The sequence below is a fragment of the Dryobates pubescens genome, chromosome 17 (assembly GCF_014839835.1).
Source record: "Dryobates pubescens isolate bDryPub1 chromosome 17, bDryPub1.pri, whole genome shotgun sequence".
NCBI classification, from domain to species: Eukaryota; Metazoa; Chordata; class Aves; order Piciformes; family Picidae; genus Dryobates; species Dryobates pubescens.
In genome coordinates this window covers 10349563-10377235 of record NC_071628.1, presented here as the reverse complement: position 1 = coordinate 10377235, position 27673 = coordinate 10349563, and the positions used below count along the sequence as shown (strand labels likewise).

Here is a 27673-nt window from a genome sequence, read left to right as displayed (position 1 = left end):
CTGGTGCCACCATGCTGAGCTCCTGGTGTGCTCCCCTGTGCTTGTGCTTCTCCACCAACAGCCATTTGGCCTTCCAGTAGGAGCTGGGTGGTGTCTGTGTGACCTCCCATGTCTGTGTTTCCAAAACTGCTCCCATCTGAGCTCATCCCTGTTTGCACCAGGCCCTGGAGAACCTGCAGCCCTCTGAGAAGTGGCTTGGTGACTCTGGGCAGCTTCTGTGGGTCAGTGGTGCTGGGGATAGGGGCAGAGGCAGGAGTAATGGGAATAAACCACTCCTGAAGCTGCAGAGTTGGTGCAGGAACCTTGGGTGCTCAGAGCTGGGATGGAACAGAGCTGCTGGAATGTGTTAGAGAAGCAAGAGGGAGAGGAGGCACTTGCCATGGCAGGGATGGGAGACAGGAGGGATGGGCCAAGGAGGGAAGGTTGGAGCAGTGAAAGGGTTCACAGGGCACTGCCACAGCCTGGCATGGGCCAGCATGGCCAACCCCTAGCTGCCATTCTGTACTGTGGCAATGCCCAATCCACCACGGGCGAGTGAGCCAAAGGCACTGGTGCTGGGCTGCTGCCCTGAGCTTCACCTGACCTGGTGAGCCTGGCAGCTGGGCCAGCTTCTGGGTGTCTCCCGGGAGGAGACTTGGACTTTGGCTCCTCAAGCTCCCTGTGTCTGTCACTGCTGCTTCTCACCCCTGCGAGGAGCACGGAGCAGAGCAGCACAGTCAGAGTTCTTGACTTCTCCCCAAACTCTGCCTGACCCCAAAATCCACTGCCAGGGGTCTCTGAGGCGGCCAGGAGCCAGACCTCAAGGTTTGGTAACCTGGCTGCAAAGGCCAACAGTGGGCACAGAGCCGGGCACTCCCTCTGCAGCCTGGTTCCCCAGCCCCCTGCGGCTGAGACCCCTGGCACCATACCAACCCACGTCCTGGGGCGTGTGGTGCCAGGGATCCACGCTGGCAACTCCTGTGTCGGTCTGGGGTTTGCTGGGGACAGCGTTGGGGAAAGGGGTGATGGCTGGAGCGGGCACCTCCAGCGGCTGTGTGGTGGCAGGGGCAGCGGGGTGCTCACAGCCGTGTCTCTCCCTCCCTAGCCATGCCAGGCAGGCGGCGAGAGATGGATCGCTTCACCGAGTGCGGCACCCAGACAGACGCTGTGGTGGTGTTGTCCCTGGCACAGGCCGCGGTGCTGGGCTTGGTGTCCGACAACGAGCTGCTCGGGGCCACCGTCAGCCCTGCCGGCTTCTTCCCGGGGCTGGCAGCCGAGCTGCCTGACGCCGACACTGCGGCCGAGCCTGGGGAGCCGGAGGGCGAGGGCCGGCCGGAGGGCGAGCCGGAGGAGGACGCCTTGGAGGCAGAGTCCTCCCTGGAGAAGCACGCCCGGAGGAGGAAGCGGCCCCCCGTGCGGCTGGTGCCCAAGGTCAAACGCGAGAAGGCAGAGGCCGAGGCCGAGCCGCTGTACGAGGTGCCCGTGCCCGCCGACGAGGAGGGCGAGGGGCAGCGCGGCCGCTCCCGCCATCGCCGGGAGCAGGAGATGCAGGGCAGCTCCGTGAAGATGATCGACCTGGGCACCTTCAGCAGGAAGCCTCGGAGGCTGCGGCACCTGCGCCGGCACACGCGCCACGAGCCGGCGGGCACCGAGTGCCACCTGGAGGGCGCCGACCCGGCCGGCGCGGCAGCGGACGACGGCACGTCGGGAACCTCCCGCACCGACTGCGCCTTCGAGGCGGCCGCCCCCTCCCCAGACGAGGAGGAAGCCCCAGCGCCGGCGTCCCCCGAGGCGGTGAAGAGCGAGCAGGGCTTCGGCTGGCAGGAGGCGGGCGAGCTGGAGGCGGAGGCGGGCGGCGGCGGCAGCAGCGAGCGCAGCAAGAAGGCGCAGCTGGACCGGCTGGACATCAACGTGCAGATCGACGACTCCTACCTGGTGGAGGCGGGCGACCGGCAGAAGCGCTGGCAGTGCCGCATGTGCGAGAAGTCCTACACCTCCAAGTACAACCTGGTGACCCACATCCTGGGCCACAACGGCATCAAGCCCCACTCCTGCCCGCACTGCGGCAAGCTCTTCAAGCAGCCCAGCCACCTGCAGACCCACCTGCTGACCCACCAGGGCACCCGGCCCCACAAGTGCGAGGTGTGCGGCAAGGCCTTCACCCAGACCAGCCACCTGAAGCGGCACATGCTGCTGCACAGCGACATCAAGCCCTACAGCTGCCGCTTCTGCGGCCGCGGCTTCGCCTACCCCAGCGAGCTGAAGGCCCACGAGGTGAAGCACGAGAGCGGCCGCTGCCACGTCTGCGTGGAGTGCGGCCTGGATTTCTCCACCCTCACCCAGCTGAAGAGGCACCTGGCCACCCACCAGGGCCCCACGCTCTACCAGTGCCTGGAGTGCAGCAAGTCCTTCCACTACCGCAGCCAGCTGCAGAACCACATGCTGAAGCACCAGAACGTGCGGCCCTTCGTCTGCACCGAGTGCGGCATGGAGTTCAGCCAGATCCACCACCTCAAGCAGCACTCCCTCACGCACAAGGTGAGATGTGCTGGCTCTGGCTGCAGGCTGCAGAGGGACCTTTCAGAAGGGTGTCCCGGAGTCCTGGGAGATGGGTGGAGGTGCTCGTGGTTAGTGTTCGCTGGGGGTTGTGGGCAGGGGTCCTGGGGCTACCCAGCCTCCTTCCTTCCTGGGGGCTTCAGTCCTCTGAGAGCAGCATTCAGGGTGGCCTGGGGGATTCTGGCCGTGGCAGGCTGTGGGCAAGGGGTTTGCCCTTTTCCAAAGGTTCTTCCAAGAGAGAGCAGTTGGCCTGAGCTGGGCTGATGTCACCTGTCCAGGCACACGCTAGCACTGGGTTCTCCAGATGCTGCTGCTGGGCTGCCAGGGGGCTGAGATGATGGTGTCAGGGGGCAAGGCAGGATCCTGCTTACTGCAGGATGGGACAGCAGGAATTGTACCCTGGGACAGTGTAAGGAAAGTCCTAGGCTCTTGGTAGTGCCCCCTCTGTGCTTGCAGGGAGCGAGGAGCAGGAGATGCTGATCAGGGTAAATCTCTCCCCTGGTTCATGTGGCCCAGCCCACTGACCATCCCCACAGTTCTTCTTGAGATGAGGAACCTGTCCCATGCCCCTCAGGGAGTGCAGGTCACAGACTGATGGGGCTGGAAGGGACCTCTGGAGATCACCCAGTCCAACCCCGCTGCTCCAGCAGGGTGACCCACAGCAAGGTGCCCAGGGTCACCACGATGTCCAGGTGGGTTTAGAATCGATCTGGAGAAGAACACATCCATCCAGGAGAAACTAGGTCGTGGAGTCTCCTTCTCTGGAGACTTTCAAGACCCCTCCAGATGCATTCCTGTGTGACCTTCTCTAGGTGACCCTGCCTTAGCATGGGGGTTGGACACAATGATCTCCAGAGGTCCCTTCCAACCCCTAACATTCTGTGATCCCACTGAGTATCTCCAGAGGAGGTCCCTGCTTCACACCCTGCCCTGCGCTGCTCACGCGCCTCCAGCTTACGCAGGATCTGTTTGGAGACCTTCAAACCCACCCTAGCAACATAGGGCTCGGCTCTGCCCCCTGCCCATGGCTCTGCCCCCTGCCCGTGGCTCTGCCCCCTGCCCATGTGTGTCTCTGAACCCCTTGCAGGGTGTGAAGGAGTTCAAGTGCGAGGTGTGCGGGCGGGAGTTCACGCTGCAGGCCAACATGAAGCGCCACATGCTGATCCACACCAGCGTCCGGCCCTACCAGTGCCACATCTGCTTCAAGACCTTTGTGCAGAAGCAGACCCTCAAGACCCACATGATTGTCCACTCACCTGTGAAGCCCTTCAAGTGCAAGGTACTGCTGGCGGCCTGGTGGGGGTTCAGCAGATCTTGGGAGGGTGGGGGGTAGCCAGTGTTGGGCGGTTAGCAGATCTTGGGGGGTTAGATCTTGGGGATGGTTCAGCAGATCTTGGGGAGGAGGTTATCAGAGCTTGGTGGGGGTAGGAGTTAGCACATCTTGGGGGAGGATTAGCAGATCCTGTAGAGGATTTAGCAGACCTTGAGAGAATTAGCAGATCGTGGAGAGCTTGGGTCTGGCGTGCTGTGAAACCCGGGCAGGCTGGGCTTAGTCCTGCGTGGCAGGAAAGCAGCTTGGTGGTGCCTCCTTCTGTTCAGTTGGGCACACAGCTCGGAGCTGCGCAGCCGCCGTGGGCAGGGCATGGGCACCACCAACAGGGAAGGACAATCAGTGCTGGATATGATAGAGTCCCCATCCCTGGAGGGGTTTCAAAGCCATGGAGATGTGGTGTGAGATGTTTAGTGGTGACCTGGCGATGCTGGGCTAATGGTTGGGCTTGATCTGAAAGGTCTCTTCCATCCAAGCGATTCCAAGGTTCTATGCAAAGCCCACGCTGCTCTGGCAGCACCAGCTTTGCCAGGGGTGAGGGCAGCGATGGCAGAGCCCTCACTGACCTCAGGTTGGTTGCCGCAGGTGTGTGGAAAGTCCTTCAACCGCATGTACAACCTCCTGGGCCACATGCACCTGCATGCTGGCAGCAAGCCCTTCAAGTGTCCCTACTGCTCCAGCAAGTTCAACCTGAAGGGCAACCTCAGCCGACACATGAAGGTCAAGCACGGGGTGATGGACATCAGCCTGGACAGCCAAGGTGAGTGCAGGCTGCAGCCAGTCCTTGGTGCTGCCCATCACAGACAGGGTTTTGTGGTCTTCCCTGCTGTGCCCACTGCCAGGAGCACCTGGCTCCTGGCTGTTTGCTGAGCCATGCTGTGGTGTCTCTGGTTTGGAGTCTGTGGGCTCTAAACTCACATTGAATACTGCTCTGGTGTCCCAATCAAAAGAAAGACATAGAACTGTTGGGAGTCCAGAGGGCCACTCTGATTTGAAGACAGGCTGAGGGAGCTGAAGTTGTTCAGCTTAGAGAAGAGTCCAGGGGGACCTTATAGCTGCCTTCCAATTCCTGAAGGGATCTTACAGGAAGGCTGGAGAGAAACTTTGCATAAGGGACTCTAGGGACAGGACAAGAGGGAATGGTTTTAAGCTGAGGGACAGTAGGATCTTAAAAGTTCTTGAGTATGAGGGTGGTGAGACACTGGAACAGGTTGCCTGGAGGTTGTGGATTCCCACTCCCTGGAGTGTTTAAGGCCAGGTTGGACGAGGCCTTGAGCAACCTGGGCTAGTGGGAGGTGTCCCTGCCCCTGGCAGCGGGGTTTGGGTAGATGATGTCTAAAGTCATTCAGTGATTTTTCAAACTCAACCTGCCCAGTGAGGGGAAGGTGCTGTTGGCCCAGAATCTTCATGCAGCATCCCTGTGCTTGAATCCTAGATGCCATGATGGACCTGGCTGGGGCTGACCACACGGAGCTGGACGGGCAGCAGGAGATGGATGACTTCGAGGAGGAGAACTCTTACGGCTACGGTGGGGTGGGCAGCGCGCCGGAGGAGCAGGCCATGAAGGAGATGGCCTACTACAATATGTTGTAGCTGCAGTGCCAGGGGACTGCCAGGGCCAGTGCTGACACTGTGTGGCACCCAGCCAGCCCTGCACTCCCACCCCGGACAGGGGGGTCTGGTTGGGTTTGGTGAAGGAGAGGACAGGGATTGTCCAAATGCTGGGGTGGAGGCTGTAGGTGGCAGTGGGCGCACAGGGTTGGTGTGCTGGAGACTCAGCTCCAGCTGCTGCCAGACCCTTGCGGAGCTCAGTGGAGCTCCCACCACAACCGGGTCCATCCCTCCTTCCCCAGCACCCCAGAGAGGTTGTGCTAAGCTGTGCCCAGATGGCTGCATGCCTTGTGCCCGGCGCTGGCATCCCTTCACCCCACTCCTGCCCCACAGCGCAGGGGCAAGCTGGGGCCGTGCCTCTTGCCACTCCCTGAAGCCGTGGGCAGGGGCGGGCACACCCCAGCAGCCGATGAGCGTCTCTCACGATTCTACCTCCTGGGTGCCCCTCTGCCCGCCGCAGGAAGCGGGTCTGTGGCTCTTCCCCGGGCCAGAGCTGCCCTGCTCGCCCTGGGGCACGGGCAGAGCTGCAGCAGCAGGCCACGGGGCACACACAGAGTATTTTCTTACGGAACCAGAGGGAAGCGCAGCGGCGGCCCTGGGCGCGGGGCGGCCGCAGCGAGCGGCGCGGCGTGGGGGGAGGCTCCAGCCGCCCTGCAGCAAATGATGGTATTTTAGAGTAATTTATTTTTGTCAGCGTGCTTGGGTTGATCTTTTCACCAGGTTCAGTTTCCTTCAACCAGTGTGCTTTGTAAACCCGTGTAACGTGTCTGCTCTCTGCATGGCGGCTGCCGGCTGCTCGGGGAGGGGCCGAGCACCGTCCCTGGGGGTCCCACCGTCCCTGGGGCAACTGGCCACGGGCAGGACCTTCCTAAGGAACTGTGGGTGCTCTCCATGCTGCCTGTATCCTCTCTTCATCCTCTCTTTCTTCATCCCCCCCCTCCCCCCTCTCTCTCTCTTTCTTCATCCCCCCTCCCCTCTCTTGCACTCTGTCGCCCTTCCCCTTTCTTGCGCTTTCTTCATCCCCCCTCCCCCCTCTTGCGCTCTTTCTTCATCCCCCCTCCCCCCTCTCTTTTCATCCCCCCTCCCCCCTCTCTCTGTTTCTTCATCCCCCCTCCCCTCTCTCTCACTTCATCCCCGCCCCGCCTCTCTTCATCACCTTCCTCGCCCCCTGAGCTGCTCAAGAGCTCAGGACAAGGCTTTGGCTTAAGCAGCCCTTTTGGGGGTGGGAGTCTCTGCCTCCTCTGCTCCTGGTAGTGGGGGAAGCAAGGAGCTGGGGCAGCACTGGGAGACCTGGGACCACCCTCCTGGCTCTGCACGCTTCTAGCTGTGGGGCAGGGGGCTGGGCAGCACACACAGCCTCACTCACACCACTAGGGTCCCGCCAAGCACCAGCCTCTCCTGGGAGGCATGGGCACAGATCCTGTCACACTCCCTGGTGCTGGGCACCATCTGCCCCATCCCCAAAAGCTCCAGACTGGCTCTGATGAGAGGGAGTCACCTCCCTCCACCAGGCAAGGTACCCCCATCCTTGCCATCACCTGTGGACCACCAGAATCCTTAGCCTTGGGGCAGGATGGAGCTGGCTGCAGCACTGGCCAGCCCAGAGCCCCCCCTGCAGTGGGGCGAGGCCCCCCCACGACACTACCTCAGTCCCAGCACCCAACAGCAGGGCAAGGCCACGAGGAGGAGGCCTCACTGCTGTCAGAGCGCCGAGGCACCAGGGGGGGCTGTGACACCAGGCTCTGCCCCATGGGACCGGCAGGGGCTCTCAGGCCAGCAGTGCCACGTGGCTCCCTGGTGTTCCTCCCGAGCACATCCTCTCCTGCAGAGCCCTGCTGTGTTTTGGTCATTTTTTTGCAGAGCAAAATGAGCAATAATTCCAATAAACACCTTTGCTTTAGCCACTGGCTGCCTCCTGAGGCTGGCACTACCCCTGTGCCCATGCCCCAAGAACCGTGCCACCACCACCACAACGTGCTGGGGGCTGGGGAGGTGTTTAATGGCTGCTGGCACAACGAGCTGGGAGGTACACAAATCAGTGCAGGGCAGTTTCCACACCCCTGCCAACCCTCTCCCCAGCCCTGCTCACCCCTAGAAAAGTTTGCAGACACTCATAAGAAAAGTGCTTACAAGGATGATTTGGCTGTCGGTAGGCTGTGCCAGGGAGTGGGCAGCGCTGAGTGCCCATCCATCAGGGTGACGGTGACAGTGGGGGGGCCCTGGTGACCCCCTCACACACACTCCCTGCCACACTGCTACTTGCCCAGGGCCTTGTCCAGGTTGTTCTTGATGGCGTCCAAGAAGTCATTGGTGTTCACAAAGTGCTCGTTCAGCTTCACACTACAGGGAGGGACAGAGAAGGGCTGGGAGGGTCCTGCCGCTGGCAGCAGCTCTGACCTGAGCTGGAGGGCAGAGCCCTGGGCACAGGACGTGGCCACTGCCCAGCCAAGATGGAAATAGACAACCCAAGTCCCTGGGGACTGTGCAGACGCCACTGCACCATCCCACACGGCCAGGGTGCCAGCACGGCACCCGGCTGCCCCCGCCCCGGCAGCCACACGTACTTGGCGAGTCCGTGGATGCAGCCGGCGAGGTCCTTCGTCATCGTCCCGCTCTCCACAGTCTGGATACAGACCTTCTCCAGTGTCTGTGCAAACCTGAGCGCCACAGGGAGCTCCAGCAAAGCCAGCACCCTGCTGCCACAGACCCCACCACAGCTGACACCAGCCATGTCCCCCACCCCACTCACTTGATGAGGTCTGGGTTACTGTCCAGCTTGCCCCGGTGCTCCAGGCCGCGCGTCCAGGCGAAGATGCTGGCGATGGGGTTGGTGCTGGTGGGTCGGCCCTGCACGTACAGAGCGCTCAGCCACCCGGCGTGGGCAACCTGCCACGGCCAGCCTGGCATGGGTGGAGCTCACCCACCTTCTGGTGCTCCCGGTAGTGGCGGGTGACGGTGCCGTGGGCTGCCTCGGCCTCGATGGTCTTCCCGTCCGGACACACCAGGACGGAAGTCATCAGCCCCAAGGAGCCGAAGCCTGTGGTGCGACAGAGGTCAAGGTAAGCTCAGGAGGGCAACCCACCCCACAGGACCCCAGCCTACCCCACCCCACCCCACCTTGGGCCAGGATGTCCGACTGGACATCCCCATCGTAGTTCTTGCACGCCCAGACAAAGCCCCCGGAGGACTTCAGCATCTGTGCCACCATGTCATCGATGAGCCGGTGCTCGTACCAGATCTTCAGCTTGTCGAACTCGGTCTTGTAGTGCCTGCAAGCCCAGGCCCAGCATCAGTCGTGCCCACACCGGGCCACAGCCCTCTGCCAACCTCTGGCCAACAGCCCCCAGGGCAGCTCTCTCCACCCGGCAGCCCAAGCTCCCCTGAGTCCGTACTTGTCGAAGATCTCCTGGAAGATGTCTTTGAAGCGCCCGTCGTAGGCCTTCAGGATGGTGTTCTTGGTGCTCATGTAGAGCGGCCACCGCTTCTGGATGGCGTACTGGAAGCAGCTGTGAGCGAAGCCCATGATGGACTGCAAGGGAAGCGCACAGTCCCCCGTGGGACCCCCATCCCGCCACAGAGGGCAGGGCACGCTGCCCTGTAGGGACCCTGCCGGCCAAGCCCCCTCCCCCCCCCCAGTTACCTCGTCGGTGTTGTACATGCCCATGCCCACGCCGCCGCCGGGGAAGTTGTACACCTCCCACTCCTGCACCCCGCTGCCATCCTTCGGCGTGAAGATCATCTTGAAGGTCCCGGACTTGCCCACCACGAAGTCGGTGGCTTTGTACTGCGGGGAGCAGGGCAGAGCTGTGGGGCAGAGCCCGGCAGGAGGCGCTGCGCGTCCCGCAGGGCGAGCTGCCCCTGCGCCAGGCTCACCTGGTCGCCGTGGGCATGCCTGCCGATGGTGATGGGCTTGGTCCAGCCGGGCACCAGGCGCGGGATGTTCTTGCAGATGATGGGCTCGCGGAACACCGTCCCCCCCAGGATGTTTCGGATGGTGCCGTTGGGGCTCTTCCACATTTTCTTCAGCTTGAACTCTGAGGTGTGCAGAGGTGAGGCCACCCCCCCACAAGGAACACCCCTCCGCACCAGGCACAGCCCTGGTGGTCACCCCAGCCCAGTTCCACCTCAGCCCCTGCCAGCCCCCCCACGCCCGGCTCCTCTGTACCCTGGGCAGCTGCCAGAGCTCCACTGCCGGCCAAGGAGAAGGACAGCCGGCCCCAGAGCTTGTGACTGGCACTGGGCAGCAGCTGCTTTGTCCCCACAGCACCCCCAAGTACCTCTGGGTCAGGAAGGGACAGAGTCCAGGCAGCAGCACAGCCCCCTACCCACCAGAACCTGTGCAGGGTGGTGGGACGCTGCTGACCTTAAGGGTCCAGGCAGACACAGCGGGCTCAGCACCCCATGGAGCTGCTGGCAGCCCTCCCTCCTCCTCACCCCCTGCCCACCTTCCACCCTGGCTTCATCCGGAGTGATGGTGGCACACTTGACAGCCACGCTGTACTTCTGGGTGGCCAGCGCCGAGTCGATGGTGACCTGGTCATCGGTCTTGTCCCGGTGTGGCAGACCCAGGTCAAAATACTTAAGCTGGACGTCCACGTTGGGCAGGATGAGCTGGGGGGGCCGGGAGAGCGTCAGTGGGGGGGATAGTGTGGGGTCTCTGAGGAGCAGCACCAGGCACCACGGCACAGCCAGCCCTGGCCACCAGCCCAGCCAGCGCTGCCTGCCCAGGACGCTTCCCCCTGCCTGGGACCTCCTCACTTCCAGGTCCCTCCGGAAGCTGTGCTGATCTCACCACCTGCTTCCTGCGGACCGAAGGACGGATGGAGGACAGGGGAACGCGGAGGGCAGCGTGCAGGGACCGCCCGAGCCCTGTACAACCGCCGCCTGCACCCCTGCACAGCACCCACCAGAACCCCGGGCAGGACCCTGCTACCTTCTCCTTGATGAAGGCCCAGATGATCCGTGTCATCTCGTCCCCATCCATCTCCACCACCGGGTTGGCCACTTTGATCCGCTTGTCAGCATCTGGGGAGTGGCAGTGGGGTGTAAGCGGTGCCAGCACCGGCCCCACAGCTCGGCCCCACATCTCTGCACCATGGTGTGCAGCCAGGAGTTGTCCCATGGGGACCACAACCTCCTGTTTGGCAGGGCTGGGGGGACACCAGGTGCAGGTCAGGGTGCAAACCCCTCTTGGGCACAGTCTGGAGTGCAAACCCTGTGGGGGTCTGGACTGGTTCATGGACTTATCCTGCTTGGGGCTGGGCTTGGGTGCAGGTCAGGGTGCAAACCCTGCTGGAGTGGGAGTGGCTGGGTGCCTACCGCATGGGTGTCTACCCCTCATGGGGTAGGACAAGGTCCAAGCTGGGCTGCAAAGCCCCACATGAGACCCGGACCAGGACTGGGTAAAAGCTGGGGTGTAAAACCCTGCACAGGACTGGGACTGGCAGCCAGGCCCTCTCGGGACAAGACCCGGGTACAAACTGGGCTGCAAATCCCTTTGTGGGACCTGGAGGTGGAGCAAAACCCTCTGGGTGCTAAGCCTAGCAGTGCGTCAGGGACCAGAGGCAAATCCCTCGGGGTGGGGACCTGAGGGCATCTGGGACTGGGATCAGGAGCAAACCCTTCTGGGGGCCAAAGTCGGCTGGAAAACTCTGCACATGACTGGGACCAGAATAAACTCTTCCTGGGGGGCCAAACACAGCTGCAAGCCCCTCCTTGGGTCTGTGACTGGGACCAAACGCTCCTAAGACCCAGCCCAGCTAGAAAACCGGGTCCAAACCCCTCTGGGACCAGACCTAGGTGGGAAAAAGCCCACGTGGAACCGGGACCAACCCCTCCCGCGGACCAGACTCGAGTACAAAGCCCCGCGTGAAATGGGGACCAAGCTCACCACGGGACCAAAGCCGGGGTGGACAAAAAGCCACGTGGAACCAGGACCAAGCCTCCCCCGGGGACCAGACCCAGAGTACAAAGTCCCGCGTGGAACCGGGACCAACACCCCCCACCCCCGAGAAAAAAAATGGGTAGCAAACCCCTACATGGAACAGGAATCATGCACCCTCGCCAACAAAACCCCGCGTGGAACCGCGGCCACCCCCCCACTAGGTCCGTCTGTAACAGAGGGAGACGAACCCAGCTGCACCCCGCCACGCCCTCCAAAAACCCCTTCCCAGCCCAGCGTGCAAACCTCCCCGCGGGTCCCCAAAGTCATGTACCCCTCCTTCCAAGCCCTCCCCGTACTCACAGTGTCGCCGCTGCCCCACGGCGGTGGCCGGGGCCGGGCACAGAGACAGGCGACTTAGCGCCGGTGCGACGCGGAGGCAGCGAGCGGCCATGGCGGGGCGCGACGGGGCGGACACGACGGCGGTGGCGGGGCTGGGGTGGGGGACGGACAGGGAAAAGCGATGGAGGAGGAGCTGGATTAGGGGAACGGTTCGCTCCGCTCCGCCCCAGAGCTGTCGGGGCCCGGGGCACGCCGTGGGGCCCTGCGAGGGCCGTGAAGGGGCCCGCGCAGGGCCCCCACGGAGTGGCTCTGGCCATTGCTTCAGCCCCACCCCCTCCACTCCCCCCCGGTGAAGTTTTTATTGTCCCTTTACAGGGTGGCCAAGCCGATGGCTTTTTTTAGGCACACAGAGGACGGGCAGATCCTGCTCCCGCGTGGGGGTGGGGGGGGGTGTGCCAGGCTGGGTGTGCTGACGTCTGCCTGGTTTTAACATTAACCAGAGCAGCAGCCCGGGGGGGGGCGGGGGGAGGGGAGGGGGCGACACGCACAGCACCCACTGCCCGCTCTTGGGTGTCCCTAGTCCCACTGACTTCCCTAGGGCACCCCTAGGGCACAGTGGGTGCTGTGCCCACCCCCCTCACCACAGGGGACTGGGAGGATGCCCAGCTGTGCCCGGCCACACTGCTGACTCCTCCCGCCCTCTGTCCCACCCACCCCCCCCGTCCCGCCCCATGCCCTCACTCCAGCCTCATGGTCAGAGCTGCCCAAGGACCACAGGGACGAGGTCACGCCAATTTGGTGACCATGTCCCCACCAGCAGCCATGTGGCAACGCTCCAGCAAAGGGCAGCCCGCAGACAAAGGCCTCCAGCCCTGAACACTGCTCAGTCCGGGCTGGCACGGGAGGGTCCCCCGGGGCCAGTAGAGCTGGCTGAAGGGAGCAGTGTGTCCTGGGTGGGTCACCCAGAGGCTGACAGGGATGGTTGCGGGGAGCAATGTGTCCTGGGAGGGTCCCCAAGAGCTGGCAGGGCTTGCTGTGGGATCTCTTGGCAGTGACATGTCCCAGGAGGGTCCCCTGGGGCTGGCTGTTGGGAGCAATGTGTCCCAAGAGGGTCCCCGAGGTCTGGCAGGGCTGGCTGTGGGACTCCTGAGCAGTTATGTGTCCCAAAAGGGTCCCCGAGGACTGTCAGGACTGGCTGTGTGTCCCAGGAGGGTCCCCAGGGACTGGCCCTGGGACTCCCAGGCATTGATGGGTCCCAAGAGGGTCCCTGAGCACTAGCAGGGCTGGCTGCAGGGCCCATCAAGAGGGCTCTGTCGGGGTGAGGACACTGAGACACACCAGCCAGAGAAAGCATAGCTGGAGGGGGGGGCATGTCCAGGTGGGCACCACTGCCCACAGGAGGGGAGCAAGCTGTATGCTCAGCAGGACCATGCCTGGTGTTTCCCAGCACGGGCAGTGCTGGCCCCAAGGGTGGGCCTCCCTGGCTGGCACCACTCTGCACAGCCAGCCTGCAGCTGGTGGCGTGGCCAAGTTCTGTCCGTGCTGCACAGGGAGAGGTGGCACAGCTGCTCAGGGGGCACAGCATGACATCAGGAGGAGCTGCTGGGATCCTCTGTGGCCCAGGTGGGCAGATGGCAATACTTGGGGATGGTAGAGGGCATGGAAACTACATGCTGAGTGGCCAGGCTGGAAGGACGCTCTAGGAAGGGAGATGTCCTGGGATCCCCTGCCTATCCCAGTGCTGCCAGCAGCTTGGTGCCCACAGTGCTGGCTCTGGCACTGCTGGCACAGCTCTGCTCTGGTGCAGAGCGTGCTCTGCCTGCTGGATCCCCAGTCTGGAGCCTGTGACGCCCCCGAGGGCTGCCCCAAACCACATGGAGCTAAATGTCACCAGGAGATGCCAGAGTTACCTCAAAACCCCCAGAGCCAAGTGCCACCACGAGGGCCTCACTTTAATTTCAGGGCCCATGTGCCCGCACATCCAGTGTCCCCACCCTTGGGTGTCCCCACACTGGGTGTGCCTGCAGCCACACCACTGCCCTGGAGCACCCCCAGGATGTAGCCCTGCGTGGGAGGGGTCCAGCATCCCTGCGTGTGGGGACCAGCACCAGCCCGGGGCCAGCAGCCCCCCCGACATCCCTGGAGCATCTCTCCGGGCCTCTCTCCTGGGACTTGCCCTCCCCTGCCACTGAGCCAGGGCCCCCACAGCTCCTGCCCCCAAGGACTGGCACTGACCACCCCATACACCCCCCAGCCAAGATCCACCGCTTCCCCCCTAGCTGCTGCCCCCCACGGCGGGGCGGGGCGGGTGCCGGTGCCGGGGGCGGGCGGGAGCCGGGCGGCGGCGCGGGGCCGGGCCGGGCGGGGCGGCCCCTTTGTTGCGAGCGGCGGCGGAGCGGGCGGAGCCGCGGGCGGGGACCCCGGGGCCGCCCCCGCTGCCGGGGGGACCCGCAGCGCCCGCGGCCGAGCCGGTGTGCAGCAGGCGGCAGCGCCGGAGCAGGTGGGGGCACCGGGAGCACGGGGGGGCGGGTGTGCAACTGGGGCCGCGGTGGGTGCGGTGTGAAAGGGAGGTGGGGGGGGGGTAATTCTGTGGGGGTGCAAGGGGCTGTATGCTGCGGGGGGGGGGGGGGGGGGGGGGGGGGGACACGCACGGGTGCTGTGCGGGGGGGGGCGGGGGCCGCAGGGGAGGTGCAGGGGGAAGGGTGTTGTGCAAGGGACGCAGGGCTGGAGAGGTGCACAAGGCTAGTGCAAGGGTCTGGGTGTGCACGTGCACGGGGCACGCCGAGGGACGAGTGTGTGTGTGTGTGTGTGGCGGGGGAGGAGGTGAGAGCTTGAGGGGGTGCCTGTGTGTGAGTGCGTGTGTGTTGATATCTGTGTGAGTGTGAGTACGTGTGAGAGTGTGAGTGTGCATCTGTCAGTGTGTGTCAGGGAATGTGTGTGTGTGAATGTGCATGAGTGTCCTTAAGTGTGAGTGTGCAGGGGCTTGTGTGTGTGCTTGCCTGTAAGTGTGTCTGCAGAGGGGTGTGTGCACGGGAGTGTGCAGGGTTCTGCATGTCTGATGTGCACGTTTGTGTGAGTGTGAGTGAGTGTGTGTGAGCCTGCATGTGTGGCCAGTGTGTGAGTGTGTCTGCAGGGGAATGTGTGCATGTGTGTGTGTGCCCATGTGGGTGTGCTTGTGTAAGTGTGTGAGTGTGAGCAGGGGGGTGTGTGTGCATGTGAATGTGCAGTGTTAAGTGCATGCATGTGAGTGTGAGCAGGAGTGTGTGTGCATGTGAGTGTGCATGTAAGTGCATGTGTGTGAGTATGAGCAGGAGTGTGTGTGCATGTGAGTGTGAGCATGTGTGTGCGTGTGCATGTGAGTGTGCATGTAAGTGCATGTGTGTGAGTGTGAGCAGGTGTGTATGTGCATGTGAGTGTGCAGTGTTAAGTGCATGCATGTGAGTATGAGCAGGTGTGCGTGTGCATGTGAATGTGCAGTGTAAGTGCATGCATGTGAGTGTGTGCAGGAGTGTGTGTGCATGTGAATGTGCAGTGTAAGTGCATGCATGTGAGTGTGTGCAGGAGTGTGTGTGCATGTGAATGTGCAGTGTAAGTGCATGCATGTGAGTGTGTGCAGGAGTGTGTGTGCATGTGAATGTGCAGTGTAAGTGCATGCATGTGAGTGTGTGCAGGAGTGTGCATGTGAGTGTGTGCAGGAGTGTGTGCACATGTGAGTGTGAGCAGGGGTGTGTGTGCGAGTGTGTCCATGTGTGTCCATGTGTGTGTGCATGAGTGTGCAGATGCATGTATGCCTGTGCAGGGTGTGTGCACGTGTGTGTGAGGAGCCCTCGGGGGGCTGTGCAGCCAGCATGTCCCCTGCAGCTGGGGCTGTTCCCAGAGGGTGTTCCCAGGCGTGTCTGTGCCGTGGGGGCGTGCACAGCCTGCGAGTGCTCCACGTGTGCTCACACGCGTGTGGGAGAGTGTTACACATGGCGCCTGGCCGAGGGTGCAGACATGTGTGAGGGGTCTGTGGTCAGGACATGGTGGGGCACACGTGTGCAAGGTGTGCCCCACGTGTGTGGATGTGCCCTGGCTGCACGCGTGCTGCATGTCCTGGGCGTGCAGGACTGTGCTGTGTGGTGCCAGAGCAGCCCTTGGGCCTGGGGGACACAGGGACAGTTGGGTCTACTCCAGCAGGTGCTGGGAATGCTCTTGGGGTCCAGCATTCCAACCTCCCCCAGGAGCACTACAGCGAGAGTGCCACTGTGCCAAGGGTGCCACTGTGCCAGAGTGAAGGGCTGAGGAGACTGGCACTGGTTTGGGCTCTGTGAGGCTGGGGATGACTGAGAAGGGGTCACACATCCCTGAGCCCACTTCCTGCACCCTGGGGTGCTTAGTCTCCTACCCTCAAAGCCCACCACATCCCCACCCTTCAAGGGGAGCCCAGTGTCTCTGTTTTGCTCTGTGCCAGGGGTGCCCAGGGCAGCGACCCGGTGTCCCGAAGCCTTGTGGGCAGGCAGTGTGTGACTGTTGGGAGGCGCTGGCACTGAGTGGGGCAGCTGAACTGTGAGGATGTCCCACAGCCCTCTGAGCCAAGCCTGATGTGGCACAAGAGTGTGGGATGGCGAGCACTGGGAGCGGTGGGACAGGTGCCTTTGTGCGGGGCCAGGCGGGCTGGGCCCGAGGGACCCCAGCTGAAGGAGATGCTGTGGGGCAGAGAGGGGCTGGCTGCGTGCTACAGTCGGACAGGCGGCCCTGGCAGTGGGGTTAGAGCTGGGTCAGGGCATGTGGGCAGCTACATCCTCTGTGGCTGCAGAGAGCAGGGCTGTGGCCCTGTGGGAGCCCTTGGCTCAGGCAGGGAGGCGCAGCCAGTGCTGTGGGACAGGAAGAATGCCCCAGGGCTGCGTGGGGAGCCGTGTGGGGTGCTCTGCCTGCATGCCCATGCCCCATGGGCCCGGCATGGGGGCCAGCAGCGAGCTTTGACCCCCTGCCCCAACCCCTTGTCCTGAGCTAGGCCTTTTCTTGTGTCGCTGCCAGGGTGCAGCGAAGCAGAGCCGGGGTGCCCACCGCAGACACCGATTGCAGCTGTGCCAGCCAAGCAGCTGGGCTCCGGCGGGACCCGCAGCAGTGCCCACACAGCTGGGTCTGGAGCATCTGCGGGTGAATCAGCAGGGCCAGAGCCTGCCTGCAGGTGTGCCCACAAGAGGCTCTGCGCTGCGTAGCAAGAGCTAGGGGCTCCGGGGGGGGCCGCGCCGCGGTGTCTGGCAGCTTCCAGGAGAGAGCCGAGGACGGGGGCGTGCGTGCGAGTCCCACGGGACGCAGGGCGGCGGGGAAAGCCTGGCTGCGTGGGCTGCGTGCCAGCCGGGCACAGGGCTTGGTGTAGGGGACGTGACTGCACCGCTGCCTCTGCTGCTGCTGCTCGCGCTGCTGCCTGTGCTGCTGCCTGCAGCAGGGCAGGCTGCAGGAGCAAGGCGTAAGCACCCAGGCAGCAGCAGCAGGGTACACACAGCCCCTGCTCCTGGCAGGCAGCAGCACCCAGCTCCACTGCTGCCTTCCCAGGCGCCCACTGCCTGCGGGCAGAGGGTGGAGGGCGCCGGCGTGGGAATTGGGTGCAGAAACCAACACCCCACCTGCCTGGTGACCCTAGGCCACGGGTTTTGGTGCTGCCAGGGCCTGGCACCCCATGGCGGGCGCAGTCGCGGGGCGGGTTGGGCCGGAGGGCGCAGCCCCTGTGCGTGCAGGTACCTGCAGAGCTGCACGGGGCACGCACAGGGCAGAGTGCTGCAGGGTGCCCCCGGCACTGCCCCGCGCTGGCAGGGCTGCGTGGGCAGGCGGAGCAGATAAATGGGAGTTTGTGGTAAACAGGCCTGGCTGCCAGCAGCAGCAGAGGGCTCTGCTTAAAGGCACAGGCTCTGGACTCGCCCTGCTGCCTGCTCACTGCCCAGCCTGTACCAGGGCAGCCTGCCCGCCCTGCCTGTCCTCCCTGCCTGCCCTTGCTGCCTGCCTGCCCCGGAGCAGCTGGCCTGCCGGCAGGGGGTTCCCATTGCTGCATGCCGTCACACCAGGGTGTTGGCACAGCACTCGCACAGCCACGCACGGGTGATTGCCGAGTCCCCAGAGCCCCCTGGGCACCCCCGGGATGCCGTGGGGCCGTGGCCATAGGGTGAGTGCTTGCTCTCACCCCACGCAGAGTGACGTGCCCAGCTCGGCGGTGACGCAGAGCCGTGTCCCGACGGCTGTGGCACTTCCCGGGCAAAGGCTGCTGCTGATAAGGCAGGTGGAGCTGGCGGGACTGTCCCCGGCCCAGGAAGGGACGTCGGCTGCCGTTGAGCACAGGGGGATCGGGAAGGGAGTCGAGCCGAGGAGGGAGGCTGGGACAGTGCCGGGAGTCCCTGGGCAGCAGGTATGGCCTGGAGAGAGGGCACCGTCTGGCGGTGCTGAGCGGGCAGAAGGTGGGAGTGTGGGCACAGCCCTCCAAGGAGTGTGGGGAACACTTCTCTCGGGTGAGAAGCTCACAGAGGGCTCCACCAGTGAGGTGACTATGGCCTGGAGTGTCAGGGTCAGGGTTGGCCAAGCAGAGTGGCACAGAGCTCTGTCCCACGTGGGGAAGGCAGCAGTGGGCAGTATGATCCCAGGAGAGCTGCCTGCTGCCAGCAGACCCCCTTCCCCCTGTTTCCATGGCAAAGCCAGCAGCTGTCATTATTAACATGTTGCCACGGCAACCTCTGGATTGGACACTTCTCTGGGGTCTGCCTCTGCTCGTGCCAGGGGACTGCGAGCTCTGCCCACACCCTGGCCAGGGTGCAGAGCCCACCCTGGGCCCGGACAGGGGGTTCTGTCCAGCACAGCCTCCCTGGCAGCATCCAGGCCACCTTGTCCACCTTGAAGCTCCACTGGGACTGTGCTCATCCTGGAGCCCCAGGGACAGGCTGGCAGGGATGTGTCCCGTGGTCCTGGATGCTGCCTTGTGTGGGCACCGGTGCTGGCAAGCTTTGTCCATGGTGGGCTGGCACAAGTATACCACTGTGCCCTGTGGGAGCCCACTGGTCCCTCTGGGAGAGTAGGCCTGGGGTTGGGGGCAAGGGCAGAGCCTGCTGCAGGCCAGGCAGGACAAAGCTCCTTGGAGAGAGGGGACAGAGCAAAGCTTGAGTCTGGGGGCTGTGGGCACAGCGTCACTGCCTGCACGGCCACAAGCTCTGGCAGCTCAGCTGTCCCCAGGGGAGATACCTTTGGGACAGACATCCCCATGTCAGCCGTTGCTGTGGCAGACGTACCCATGCCATCTTTCCCTGGGACAGACATCCCTGGCATCCCAGGCCAGCCTTTCCCGGGACAGACAGACAGACATCCTCGGGACAGCCATACTGGGTCCCCAGCCCAGCCGGTGACCGGGCGCGGACGGGAGGGGCCGGTCAGAGCCGGTGCCCTGGGCAAGGCACTGCGGGGAAGCTCACAGCATCGGGAGCGGGGCGGGGCGGGGGCGGGCCCGGTGGCAAATCGGCCACCTCCTCTTCGTCCACCGGCCCGCCCCGCCCGGGGCACCGGAGCGGCTCCGTGTAACCCTGTACGGCTCAGCTTGGCACGGCACGCCTTGACTCGGCTCGGCTCTGCCCGACTCGGGACGGTTCGGCCCTGCTCGGCTCAGCCCGGCTGCTCTGGGCTGGGTTCGGCGCGGAGCCGCCCCGTCTCGAGCAGGGCGGGGGCAGCCCCGGGGCCTGGGCGGGCGGGGGCGGTGCCGCGCGAGCGGCGGGGCCGGGCCGAGCCGAGCCGAGCCGTTCGGAGCCGTTGGGAGCCGAGCCGAGCCGCGCCGCTGAGCCCCTCTCTCTCCGCAGGTCAGCAGCGCCCGGGCGGCTTCGCGGGAGGCGGTGGAGGCCCGGCCCGGCCCGGGATGGCGGCGCGGCCAGCGCTGCCCGGCTCGGTGCTCCTGGTGCTGGCGGTGCTGTTGCTGTCGGCGGCGCAGGAGCCGGTCCCGCGGGTCAGCCTGCCCTATGGTGAGTTGAGTGTCTGCCCCGAGGCGGCCGTCGAGTTCCCCCTCCCCGGAGCGGCGGAACGTCCCACGCAGCCCCCGGGCTGCCCACGTTTTCCTCGGGTGCCCCCCGGGCTCCCTATCCACCGCTTTGTGCTGAGCTCGCCCCAGCAGCCTCTGGCCAGCTGGGGGTCGTGTTTTGCTGCGGGGCAGGTACTGAGGTCGCCGCGGACCCCGGGGATGTAGTGGGGTGCGAGGAGCCTCCGGCAGGGAGTAGGTAGAGCCCCGAGGCTGCGCACAGTGGGGTCGGGGGTCAGAGGTGTGAGGGTGCAAGTGGGGCCTCAACCCAGGCGTCCTCGTGTCTCCACGCGTGGAGCCGTGTCGTGTGTGTGTGACGTGGGGTGAGCTGGCCACGGGGGTCTGCCCACTCGGCTCTGGCTGGGTGCCTGCACACCACCTCCCAGCTGCATCCCTGGGGCTCTGCTGTGCCTGACCCCAGGCTGGTGTGGGACTCTGCAGCCAGCAGCAGCAGCATGGTCCTGGGGAAGGGGAATGGGGAGGCTGCTCAGCCACGCAGAGCCCCTCGCAAGTGGGCATCTGACCTGCAGACCCCCCTCACCTTGCACAAGGTCTCTCCCCGCAGCTGGCATGGAGGGGGAGCTGCCAGGCACACTCCACAGGCAGCTCAGGCTCAGCACCGGCAGCCGCTGGGCCCAGCTCCATTGTCCGGCGTGGGGCTGTGGCACAAATGGGGACTGCCTGCCTGTGTCGGGGCTGGCAGTGCTGCCAGGAGAGGGTGGCTAAATCCAGCTGCTGCTGGCCAGCGGGCTCGTGCTGGGCAGCCTGGGAGGGTGCCGTGGTTTGGACCAGGCCGCCTCTGGCAGCGAGCATGGGCAGCTGGGAGCACTCAGCGTGCTGCGGTTCATCGGCGTGGACGTGGCCCTGCCACGTGCTGCCGTGACTACCAGCCACGGTTGTGGTGGCACCGCGGATCTGGGACCCACTGAGCTGGATGAGAGTCCTGGGAGCCGGCAGGATGGGCCCAGCTCGGCGTTGTGCCATGCTGTGCCGTGCCACACCGTGTGGAGCCGCACTGCCCGGCCCTGCCTGCACAGACCGGTTCTGTCTGAGCTCTGCCCACCTGCAGCAGCTGCTTAGGCTGAAGGGCTGCAGCTCACGAGCAGGACGTGGGGGTGCCCAGTTGGACCCCCAGCGCTGCCGTGGGGTTGAGGGCTTGGTGGTGGCTCCTGGGGACCGCGGCTGTGTGGGGCTCTCGGTCGGTGGCAGGGAGGAGCCAGCGAGCTGCTCCTCTGGAAGCACTGGAGGTGCCTGCAGCAGGTTTGTCTGGAAGAAGCAGGTCTTGTCCCAACAGGTCCCCTGGCAGCCGGCACGGGTTGTGGCAGCTCCCCACGCCAGGACAGCTCTGCAGGGTGCAGGGGCCCCCCGATGCCCCTCTGCTGCTGGCGCTGGGCTTGGCATCACCCTGGTGCTGGGTGCAGGACCTCTTTCAGGGGGATGCCCCGGGGGTGATGGTGCGGCTGTGCTCTGTGGTGCTACAGGAGAGCCAAGGTGGGGGCTGGGCAGGGGCGAACTTGGCCCCCTGGGGATTGAGGTGATGGCTGCATCCCACGTGGGGGTTGGTGGAGTGATTCAGGAAGGGGACAAAGGCAGAGTCTACCCTGCAGCACCACTGGCACAACAGCACCTTTAGCCCTCATCGTGGCTGTCACTGAGCAGGGGCTCATGAGAGCCCTGGGGCCATCCCAGCAGGGATCCAGGAGCAGGCAGGGGGTCGGAGAAGGTCAGGGAGTCCCCGGGGCACAGGGTGTCAGGGTGAGGGAGTTGGCAGCCTGAGTCAGCTCAGCGTGTCCTGCTGGCACAGCCGGGCCCATCTGATTCAGCATGGCTGCAGGAGAGGAAGGGCTTCCGGGGCCAGGCCACCCACGCGGGACGGGCGGCCCATGACTCAGCCTCTGCCCCGCGTCCAGCACCGGCAGCCACCAGTGCTGCCCATGGGATGCAGCGGGCAGCCGGTCCCGGCACCCATCGCCCCCTGCTGTGAGCTGGAGAACCCCCAGGCCATGTGAGGCCAGGCGAGTGCATGACGGCAGAGCCGCCGCAGCGTGCCCCGGGGATGTCCCTGGGGCTGGGACAAGGCACTGATATGTGTTGGCAGCAGCGTGGGGCCTGCCCTTGGGCACTATCACTGCCATGCCCGGTTCACTGTGCTGCTGCTGACCTCGTGGAGAGAGCCAGGTCTGTCCTTGGCGTCTCTGTGTGGGCAGCATTATCAAGGTGCTGAGCAGAGAGGTCAGGAGGGAGCTGTGGCACAAGGGTGCCCGGGGGGTTGGGTGCTGGTTCCAGGCTGCTGCCCGTGTCTCTCCCTCCCCAGACTCGGCTGAGCGGGTCGTGCAGCGGTTCGAGGTGCCTGGCGTGACCAACTACACAGCCCTGCTGCTGAGCCCGGACGGTGGCACGCTCTACCTGGGGGCACGTGAGCTGCTTGTTGCTGTCAACACCAGCCACTTCCAGTCCGGGACACTGGCTCACAGGGTGAGCCCACAGAGGGGACTGAGCCCCGTGTGGGACCACAGAGCCCCTGAGAAGGGATGTGGGCATGGAGCCGGCTATGGTGTTAAGGTTCCCCTCCCTGGTGCTCCCTGGCAGAGCTCAGGGTCTGTGCAAGCTGCTGCATGTTCAGGAGCTGGTTGGGACAGCATGGAGGTGGCTGTTCCAGCTGTCCCTGACACAGCTGGCAGCTGCTGTGCCAGCCTGCTTGGGATGGGGAGGACATCAATGCTGGGCAGGAGACAAGCTCTACCAGTCTGAGGAGAGTGGCATGTGGGCACCAGCCAGTGCTGGGGGCTTCCAGTGACTGTCCCTTCTGTGCAGCTGCCATGGAGTGCAGATGAGGAGAAGAAGAGGCAGTGCGTGTTCAAGGGGAAGGACCCCCAGGTGAGCCCCACTGGGTGGGCAGTGCCCTCCTCGTGCCAGGCTAGCGTGGGCAGGAGGGCTGAGCTGGGTCCTCTTGCCCCTGCAGAGAGATTGTCACAATTACATCAAGATGCTGCTGCAGCTGAATAGCACCCACCTCTACACCTGCGGGACCTGTGCCTTCAGCCCAGCCTGTGCCTACATCGTGAGCAGAGGGAGCGGGGCCGGGGGTCCCATGGGGGGTGCGGGGGTCCTGGGTGCTGGGGTGGGCGCCGGCAGCTCACAGCCTGCTCCCGTTGCAGAACGTGCGGCACTTCAGCCTGGAGCGGGACGCGCTGGGGAGGGTGCTGCTGGAGGACGGGAAGGGCCGGTGCCCCTTTGACCCGGAGTACCGCTCCACGGCCGTCATGGTCGGTAAGGCTCGCCCCAGACCCACGGCCACTCCGTCAGCCCGAGCGGGGGCCAGGCCATGCGTCCCTGGCGGGGGAGCGGGGCCGTGCCGGTGGCATGCGCCGGGTGCCAGCGGCAGCATCTCTTTGGCAGACGGCGAGCTCTACGCTGGGACCGTCAGCAACTTCCAGGGCAACGAGCCCACCATCTCCCGCAGCCAGGACAGCCGCATCGCCCTCAAGACTGAGAACTCCCTCAGCTGGCTGCAGGGTGAGAGCCGGGCCGGCACGGCGGGTCAGGGCTACGTCTGCGGGGGGTGGTGGCGTGGGGATGGGGCCAGCCCCGGTGGCGGGGTGACGCTGAGGATGCCGATGTCCCCAGACCCGGTCTTCGTGGGCTCAGCCTACCTGAGGGAGAGCCTGCCCGCCGGCAACCCCGAGGGTGACGACGACAAGGTCTACTTCTTCTTCAGTGAGACCGGCAAGGAGTTTGACTACTTCGAGAACACCATTGTCTCCCGCATCGCCCGTGTCTGCAAGGTGGCCATGGGGCACTGGGGGGTGTCTGGGGGCCCTGCCAAGGGTGTTATTCACTGCTGGGGTGGGGAGAGGGACCTGGGATCACCCTCAGTATCTCCATCCTCTGGTTCCTGAACATCCCATGAGGAAACCAGCACCCCTGTGGGATACCCCTCACAGCTCCAAGTGCCTAACCAGGGCTGTGGCTTGAGCCAGCTGCTCACATCAGCCACACTGGTGGCAGTGACCATTCCCCACCTCCTCTGTCCTCTCACCAGGGGAGATACAACCTTTGTCCTTCTCTTGGGTCACGTTTCCCTTGTCCTGGGTACCTTGGAGGCTGCTTTGCTCATGCCTCCCCAGTGCTGGGGCTGCTCTCTGATGCTGGAACAGACAGACCCCAGCCCCACGGCGCTCCCTGCTGCCGTGGCATCACACCCCCCAACCTGCTGTGGCACCGTGCAGGGGGACCAGGGCGGGGAGCGCGTGCTGCAGCGGCGGTGGACGACCTTCCTGAAGGCACAGCTGCTCTGTTCACACCCCGAGGACGGCTTCCCCTTCAACGTGCTGCAGGATGTCTTTGTGCTCACCCCGGGCGAGCTGCGCTGGCGTGAGACGCTCTTCTATGGGGTCTTCACCTCGCAGTGGTGAGTGGGGAGAGCTGGGGTGGTATGGGGCCATGGCCTGCTTCCCAGGGTGGTATGGCGGGGCTCGGCACAGCCAGGGTGACTGATGGTGCTGCGGGCTTTGCCTGTCTCCTGCCAGGAACAAGGGTGGCCTGGGCAGCTCGGCCGTGTGCGCCTTCCCCATGCGCAGCGTGCAGCGCGCCTTCGGCGGGCTCTACAAGGAGGTGAACCGCGAGACGCAGCAGTGGTACACCGACACGGGCCCCGTGCCCGAGCCCCGGCCGGGCACGGTAAGCACCTGCTCAGCACCTGCCCACCTGCAGGATACAGGGCAGCCCCCTGTGCTCTCCTGGTCACGGTGGTCCCCGCTGCACAGCCACCCAGCTGCTCGCTGCCCGGCACCCTGTCTGAGCCCTTCGTCTCTCCTTGCAGTGCATCAGCAGCCACACGCGGCACCTGAAGATAAACTCGTCCCTCCAGATGCCAGACCGGGTGCTGAACTTCATCAAGGACCACTTCCTGATGGACAGCCCTGTGCGCAGCCAGCCGCTGCTGCTGCAGAGCCGCCTGCGCTACCAGCAGATCGTCGTCCACCGCGCGCAGGCCCTCCACGGCACCTACGACGTCCTCTTCCTGGGCACGGGTGGGTTCAGGAGTGGGCTGCCCGGTGGGGCAGAGCCCGTGTGCTGTGTGTGCCCCAGCCCTGCTCAACACCGCACTTTGTGCTTGCAGATGATGGCCGATTGCACAAGGCTGTGCGTGTGAACCGTGGTGTGCACATCATCGAGGAGATTCGCCTCTTCCCTGCTGGCCAGCCCATTCTCCAGCTGCTGCTGGACCACAACCAGGCAGGAACTGGGAACAGGCACACTGGGACAGGGGTGAGGGCGGGAGGTTGGTCTGTTCTCCCAAGGAACAAGCCAGAGGACAAGAGGAAACAGCTTCAAGTTGCCCCAGGGGAGGTTTAGGGTGGACGTGAGGAACAATTTCTCTTTCAAAAGGGTCTTCAAGGCCGGTGCCAGGCTGCCCAGGGTAGTGGTGGAGACCCCATCCCTGGAGGGGTTTCAAAGCCATGGAGTTGTGGTGCTGAGGGCCATGGTTTGGTGGTGACCTGGTGGTGCTGGGAGAAAGGTTGGACTCCACGATCTGAAAGGTCTCTTCCAACCACAACTGTTCTGTGATTCTATGATACTGTGGGCTCAGCCTGCACCAGGCAGGTCCTGTTCATGAGCTGGGGTGTGGAGGAACTGACCCTACTGTGCCCCATCCCACAGGGCCTGGTCTATGCAGCCACCTACACAGCGGTGGCTCAGGTGCCCTTTGCCAACTGCAGCCTGTACCGCAGCTGTGGTGAGTGCGTGCTGGCACGGGACCCCTTCTGTGCCTGGAGCCGGGGTGCTTGCCGTAGGGCCACCCCACACCCCGTGGCACACCCACAGTAAGTGCTGCATCTCCCTCTCCATGCCCCTGTACCACTCAGCACCCCCCAGCATCCCACTGCCCTGACCCTTCCCTGTCTCCAGGCTCTGGGCACAGGACATTGAGGATGCTGACACTGAGCGGCTCTGCCAGCTGGCCAACATTTCCTATCCCCGTCCCCGCATCTTCTTGACCCCAGGTGAGTTTCTCTGGGTGCTGCCATGGGGCTGCTGCCAGCTCAGGGGGTCCCAGGGGCTCCCGTGCACCCCAGGCTCCCACTTGACATCCCCCCCATCACCCTTATAGTCACCCACGAGGTCCCAATGGTCTTGCTGATATCCCTCGCTGTCTTTCCACAGCCTCAGGTGTCCATTGCCAGCAGATCCAGCTGCCACCCAATGCAGTGCGGCCACTGCCTTGCCAGCTGCTCTCCAACCTGGCATCGCGGCGCTGGCTGCACAACGGGACGCCTGTCAACGCCTCCTACCTGGTGCTGCCCGACGGGGCACTCATTCTGGTGGGCAGCCCCGAGCGGGCTGGCACCTACGAGTGCTGGTCGCTGGAGGAAGGCTTCCGTAAGCTGATGGCCAGCTACTGCGTGGGCGTGCAGGAGCCGACCCGTGGGCTGCCGGACCCCGGCAGGAAGGCGGGCACCGGACAGGACACCCTGGAGACCGTCAGCACGTCGCGGAGCACCTCAGCCGTGGGCAGTGCTGCGGCCCGGCTGGATGGCAAGACCTACTGGACCGAGTTCCTGGTGATGTGCGTGCTCTTTGCCGTCACCGTCACCATCCTGGTGCTGGCCCTCTTCCTCCTGCACCGTCACCGCCACGGCACGAAATCCCTGCTGGAGCCCAGCGAGTGCAGCCGCCACCAGAAGCCACCCCGCAAGCCGGTGGAGAGCCTACCCCTGAATGGCAGCAGCCTGCCCAGTGCAGTGCCGGAGCACAAGGGCTACCAGGCCCTGCAGGACAACTACATCGTCAGCACCCCCGTGCATGAGCCCCCTGGCCCCCAACATGCCTTCTCCGAGTCGGAGAAGAGGCCTCTCCACATCCGGGACAGCTTTGTGGAGGTGTCTCCTGCCTGCCAAAGACCCCGGGTACGCCTGGGCTCTGAGATCCAGGACTCAGTGGTGTGACAGGGACATTGCCCACGATCCTGCTCAGCTGAGCCTCGCCACCGCGCGGCACCGGGGTCCGTGTTGTCTATGTGTGCATGCCCGGAGCCCGCACCCTGCTGCGGGGCCGGATCCACCTCATCCTGTTGGGGCTTGGCTGCCCTGGGAGTTCCTCGGGCTCACCTCAGCCGCCGGGGTGGCACCAGAGGCCCCAGGTGTGAGGGGTGCCGTGTGCCTTCCAAGGACGCACAGGACTTTTCCCCCAGCCCAGGGGCAGATGCGGCTCGGGCTGCCAGCGCGGCCCCGGTGCCGCCGGGACCCCCCTCTATGCAGAGGGCAGGAGGGGGCAGGTGCAGCCCCCTCACACCCCACCTCACTGTGACATCATGCTGCGGGAGCCAGAGCCAGGCGAGCGGCCAGCCCGCAGCGTGTGCTGTGTGTCTGTGCTTGGGTTGGTTTTCATGCGTGGAAAATGTGAATCGTGTCCCGGGGAGGGTGCAGGCAGCGGCTCAGCCCCGCGTCCCCGCGTCCCCACGTCCCCACGTGTGTGTGCAGAAACGTCTGTGGTTTTTATATAAAGTCCAGGTGTCTCCTTTGGACGTGTCTGCGTGGGGCTGTGGTGGGGCTGGCTGCCTTCCCGGGGCCGGCCTGCTAGTCCAGGCCAATCGTGTCTGGGTCTGGACGATGTCCCCTGCGGCCTGCAGAGTTGCGTGTGCTTGGTCAAGTGTTGGGGCCCTGCAGGGAGGTGGCTGGGTGGCCTTGTAGTGATGATGCCCATGGCTGGTGTTGAGGGGGTCTCTTGTGACCCACGCTTTTGGGATGTCCTGCACCTGTGGCAGCAAGCTCAGGCAGGTCTCAGCTGTTCTGAAGCTGTGTGCAGGTACATGCTGTGGTGAGCAGTCTGGTGGTGACAGCAGTGTCCCTGTGGTGGAGGAACCTGCAGAGCAATGGGGTGATGCCATCCCAGCACGACAGTGACCGGGAGGAAGAAAAGTGAGTGGTGGGCTGGGAGCAAGGCAGCC

The 27673-nt window shown here is 64.5% G+C and overlaps 3 protein-coding genes across 3 annotated transcripts; 2 read left to right on the top strand and 1 right to left on the bottom strand.

The window, feature by feature from the left end:
* Nucleotides 1-1089: 1089 nt before the first annotated feature.
* Nucleotides 1090-6037, top strand: ZNF710 (zinc finger protein 710). Its single transcript, XM_054169247.1, has 4 exons — nt 1090-2517; nt 3623-3814; nt 4451-4625; nt 5301-6037. The coding sequence occupies exons 1-4, from the start codon at nt 1108-1110 to the stop codon at nt 5456-5458; spliced, it is 1935 nt and encodes a 644-aa protein (XP_054025222.1). The 5' UTR covers nt 1090-1107; the 3' UTR covers nt 5459-6037.
* A 601-nt stretch (nt 6038-6638) lies between these two features.
* On the bottom strand, nt 6639-11867 carry IDH2 (isocitrate dehydrogenase (NADP(+)) 2). The gene is made up of 11 exons (XM_054169158.1): nt 11721-11867; nt 10410-10501; nt 9922-10087; nt 9350-9510; nt 9117-9260; nt 8869-9005; nt 8594-8745; nt 8401-8513; nt 8226-8323; nt 8041-8133; nt 6639-7816 (listed from the first exon to the last, which is right to left on the bottom strand). The coding sequence occupies exons 1-11, from the start codon at nt 11809-11811 to the stop codon at nt 7732-7734; spliced, it is 1332 nt and encodes a 443-aa protein (XP_054025133.1). The 5' UTR covers nt 11812-11867; the 3' UTR covers nt 6639-7731.
* Nucleotides 11868-17885: 6018 nt separating this feature from the next.
* On the top strand, nt 17886-27231 carry SEMA4B (semaphorin 4B). Its single transcript, XM_009897339.2, has 15 exons — nt 17886-18081; nt 19511-19669; nt 22037-22197; nt 22537-22599; nt 22685-22783; nt 22881-22992; nt 23122-23238; nt 23350-23507; nt 23952-24133; nt 24252-24402; nt 24545-24755; nt 24845-24960; nt 25387-25550; nt 25636-25730; nt 25891-27231. Exons 2-15 carry the CDS (start codon nt 19567-19569, stop codon nt 26670-26672), a joined length of 2514 nt encoding a protein of 837 aa, XP_009895641.2. The 5' UTR covers nt 17886-18081; nt 19511-19566; the 3' UTR covers nt 26673-27231.
* The last annotated feature ends 442 nt before the right edge of the window (nt 27232-27673 follow it).

Coding starts and splice junctions, on each gene's coding strand:
- SEMA4B (XM_009897339.2), top strand. CDS start 19,567: ATGGCGGCGCGGCCAGCGCTGCCCGGCTCGGTGCTCCTGGTGCTGGCG. Junction 22,993..23,121: donor CTCCACGGCCGTCATGGTCG/GTAAGGCTCGCC, acceptor TCTCTTTGGCAG/ACGGCGAGCTCTACGCTGGG. Junction 24,134..24,251: donor GGGGTCTTCACCTCGCAGTG/GTGAGTGGGGAG, acceptor GTCTCCTGCCAG/GAACAAGGGTGGCCTGGGCA.
- IDH2 (XM_054169158.1), bottom strand. CDS start 11,811: ATGGCCGCTCGCTGCCTCCGCGTCGCACCGGCGCTAAGTCGCCTGTCT. Junction 8,514..8,593: donor GTCGGACATCCTGGCCCAAG/GTGGGGTGGGGT, acceptor GTCGCACCACAG/GCTTCGGCTCCTTGGGGCTG. Junction 7,817..8,040: donor TGCATCCACGGACTCGCCAA/GTACGTGTGGCT, acceptor CCCTCCCTGTAG/TGTGAAGCTGAACGAGCACT.
- ZNF710 (XM_054169247.1), top strand. CDS start 1,108: ATGGATCGCTTCACCGAGTGCGGCACCCAGACAGACGCTGTGGTGGTG. Junction 3,815..4,450: donor TGAAGCCCTTCAAGTGCAAG/GTACTGCTGGCG, acceptor TGGTTGCCGCAG/GTGTGTGGAAAGTCCTTCAA. Junction 4,626..5,300: donor CATCAGCCTGGACAGCCAAG/GTGAGTGCAGGC, acceptor CTTGAATCCTAG/ATGCCATGATGGACCTGGCT.